This window comes from Sphaeroforma arctica (genome assembly GCF_001186125.1).
Source record: "Sphaeroforma arctica JP610 unplaced genomic scaffold supercont1.176, whole genome shotgun sequence".
Lineage (NCBI taxonomy): Eukaryota > Ichthyosporea > Ichthyophonida > Sphaeroforma > Sphaeroforma arctica.
This window is the reverse complement of record NW_014040382.1, coordinates 119053-122641: the sequence shown is the minus strand read 5'-3', so window position 1 is coordinate 122641 and position 3589 is coordinate 119053. Positions and strand designations below refer to the sequence as shown.

The 3589-nt window shown below is 45.8% G+C and overlaps 1 protein-coding gene across 1 annotated transcript; it reads right to left on the bottom strand.

Annotated features, from left to right (window-relative positions):
• Window positions 1-151: 151 nt before the first annotated feature.
• Window positions 152-1395, bottom strand: SARC_03455 (hypothetical protein; the record flags this gene model as incomplete). The annotated part of the gene is made up of 2 exons (XM_014302758.1): window positions 152-677; window positions 1235-1395. Coding segments are annotated over 2 exons (687 nt in total), but the record flags the coding sequence as incomplete, so codon positions are not given.
• Window positions 1396-3589: the final 2194 nt, after the last annotated feature.

Here is a 3589-nt window from a genome sequence, read left to right as displayed (position 1 = left end):
GTGTGTGTGTTGTGTGTGTGTGTGTGTGTGTGTTTGTGTGTGTGTTTGTGTTACATATTTTTTTGCGCACATGTATATATAAATATGAAACAGTAACAGTGTACGATTCACAGGCTATGTAAATCCAAGACTGGATTGCGACACCACACACCATATCGTTATCGTGTGAGAGTGGCTCGCCACTCCGGTATTGCCCATCGCCATCCGCGGAGCTATTTGTATATCTCTTATCATTGGCTGCGCTATTTATAAAGCCATTCTCATTGGCCGTTTCGTTATTCTCCAGGGCCTCATGCATAGCAGCTTCGCCGTGGAGCGCCGCACCCTCACTCTCTACACGAATGGCGCTGTGATCCAGGATTAACGATTTGTTAGCTGCACCCACCCGTTGTCTACCACCCTGTTTATTACCCGGAAGTACCGCTTTTCCCTTCCCATGCAAAGCGGGATCCAGCAGGTGTAGATTGGGGGTAGATGTACTGGCGTGCGGTTGGTCATGCTCGTATGGGCGGGTGTGTGTGTGTGCGTGTGATTTTAACGTGTTATTCCATTCCTGTGTGCGCGGTGGAGGTCTGCGGCTACTAGACCTTCGCTGAGTGGTTTCCTCAGGAGTTTCGGCGGTAGACACTGTGCCGTTGACTGACTTGTCTCGCACCCGTTTTTCCCCTCTTTTGCACCTGCAGGGTTTCAAGGTACGGGCGGTCAGAGAGGTGTGTCGGCTGCAACTTGGACTCAGACACTACTGGTTTGATACACATTTATATGAATAATCGTTGTATACGTGTATAAGTATGTGTATACATTTTATATAATATATATATATGTGTGTGTGTGTGTGTGTGTGTGTGTGTGTGTGTGTGTGTGTGTGTATATATATATATAATCCAATTAATTATTTCTGAGAAGTCAAATGGTGGAAGTCCATACGAATGCACCCAAATACACAGACTGGGAGATGGATAGCTGTATCGTCAAACATACGCAGAAATAAAGGAATTGCATTCACTCACTGGTGTGATGACGACATCGTATATCAAACAGATATACATATCGTGATAAATCATACTTGGGTATTGTACTAAAGAAAGAATTTTCACTGGCAATACGTTCCTAAATTTTCACTGGTATTACGTTCATACGAGTAGATTCCTGTCGCGCTGCATATCCACCGTGAACGCGCATGAACATAACATAGCGAAAACGTCTATGATCGAACATTCCCGATAGCACATACTTAATTGCTTCCTTGGCATATGATTCTATCTCGTCTTTGGTAAACATCGTTCGCCTGGCCTTCGTCCTAGCTCTATTCCCCAGAGCCTGCAGGAATGAATCAATCAAGTCATCTGAGTCAGGTTGGCGTATACATGACGCGCGTACTGTGTTGGATGGCATATCTACAAATACGTACTAATTCGTGTTCACGGGTATTTGTCCAATACTATTATCACACATTAATGCTCAAGGGCGACGAATCCGAATCGCACCCGATGAGAGCTCATTTGACCACACGCAGAGCTGGATCAGGAGGGCATGGTTTGGAGCGAGATATCAGGATTGTCGTTCCAATTTTGTAAATTGGAGCGTGGTTCTAAAGGGAAAATCAGGTTTGCTCGTATTTCCTAATACGTTGGCCTTATTTTGTAGCCGGTTTTTGAATCACCTTGCACCCGGTTATGATCCATTTTGGGCACACCATGGACCTTCCGAAGCGGTGAACGTGACCGTTCTTATACCCACTGCTAGCACAACCAAAAAGGAAACGGAGATATCCACACAGCTAAGACCATCCGCATTAACCACGTATTAGTCCCTCTATCTCTAAATTTAAAAACGTACACTCATAAACCTCCACAATAAAAAACACAGCCGCAAAGAGAACCGGCATGTCCACACAGCCATACGCATCAACCACGTGCTAGCCTCTCTATCTCATCAAAAACTATCACATACTCATAGAACTCGACAACAAAACGCAATGCCACGAATATGCCTACTCTAGTGGCTGGATCCATGGCTTAAGTCGAGACTATTAGCAACGCCACATCGATCACTCAGTACGTTTGCGTATCATCCCACACTCGAAAGTATCTAACAGATGGGCTCTAAGCACGTGACCACCGCACACTTTGACGCATCAACACCCACGAATAACGGGTTCACTCTGGCAGCTGGAGTCATCACTGGTTTCGGAATACCGCGCAAAGCCGTGCTAGTTAGGCAGAGCATTTTTCTTGTCCCCGACACCTAACTTTACACACCCTAAACGTGTAACCATGACAACCTGTAACCATGGCAACCTGTGCAGTCATCAACGCATTCGCACCCACCGATCTTGGTCGGTTTCAGCCTTACGAGCAAAGCCAAACCGATGACTCTAAAAAAACCCCTAAGTTCTCAATAACAACGCGGAAACTCGGCGTTATATACTCTTTTAACATGCCCCTATCCCATGTTTCCAATGCACACTCACACCCACAGATACGCTTACTCTAGCGTCAAGAGGCGTTTTGGTAGATTTCAGCCTTTCGAGTAAAGCCAAACCGATGACTCGAAAAAAACCAAGTTCTCAATAACAATGCGAAAACTCGGCATTGTACACTCTATTAACATGCACCTATCCAAGTTTCCGATGCACAGTCACACCCACAGATATGCATACTCTGGCGGCCGGCGTCATGGCGGATTTCGGGACCTCCAGTATCGCTAACTCAGAAGTGTCCTGTTGCTGGGTCGCGTTCTGCTGCTCATTGTCGTGACTGTCATCTGCACATTGACATGGGAAGACAATTGCACATTGGTTGTTTTGTTTCGTTTTGTGAACGTTTGGCCCCGTGTATGTGGGTGAGATCCGTCTGTACGTGGAGATTGATTGATAGTCAACAGATGTATCGGTTGCTTGGTAGCGTTATGCAGCTCGTCTCATTCTAGTGATTTCTTCTGCACACACAGAGTGGACAACAACAGAACAGATGCACCTGTTGCTCGATCGCGTGCCGCGACTGTTCAGCTCGTCTGTACGCAACAATCAAAACAGACAGATCTACGAAACACGCCTTTTTTACGCTATACCTGACTCTTTGGCTATGTGCTTGATATATATATATATATATATCCGTAAGGATACGGGTGGTATGCTGTTCGTACATTCAACACATACTAACCAAATAAAAGGGTGTGATATTAGGGTTCGACCTCAAACGCTGTATACGGCCGGTTCGACCTCAAACGCTGTATACGGCCCAGCACCCCAGACGATGCGAGCACACTCGTGTGCTGCTACTGACAAGCCTGGAAGATACGAGGCCCGGCCTGCTTCGCCTCATAATAAAGCGAAATACAAATCAACGCTAGTTTCGGGACCAGAAAATCTGGAGAGACAAAAAATTGCATACCATCAACCACGCCGGCTGCGAAGAATTCGTCGATATTATCGAACCCGTCCTCATCTTTGGAAACAGCATGATTGGGGTATATTCCCGATTTTCTGCGAGAAATAGTAGAGGGGTTTGCCAGCTTTGGCTTCAGTATGCGATGAAGTGCGAGAAACTCGCTTTCGGTTATATATTACTTGAATATTGAGATATAA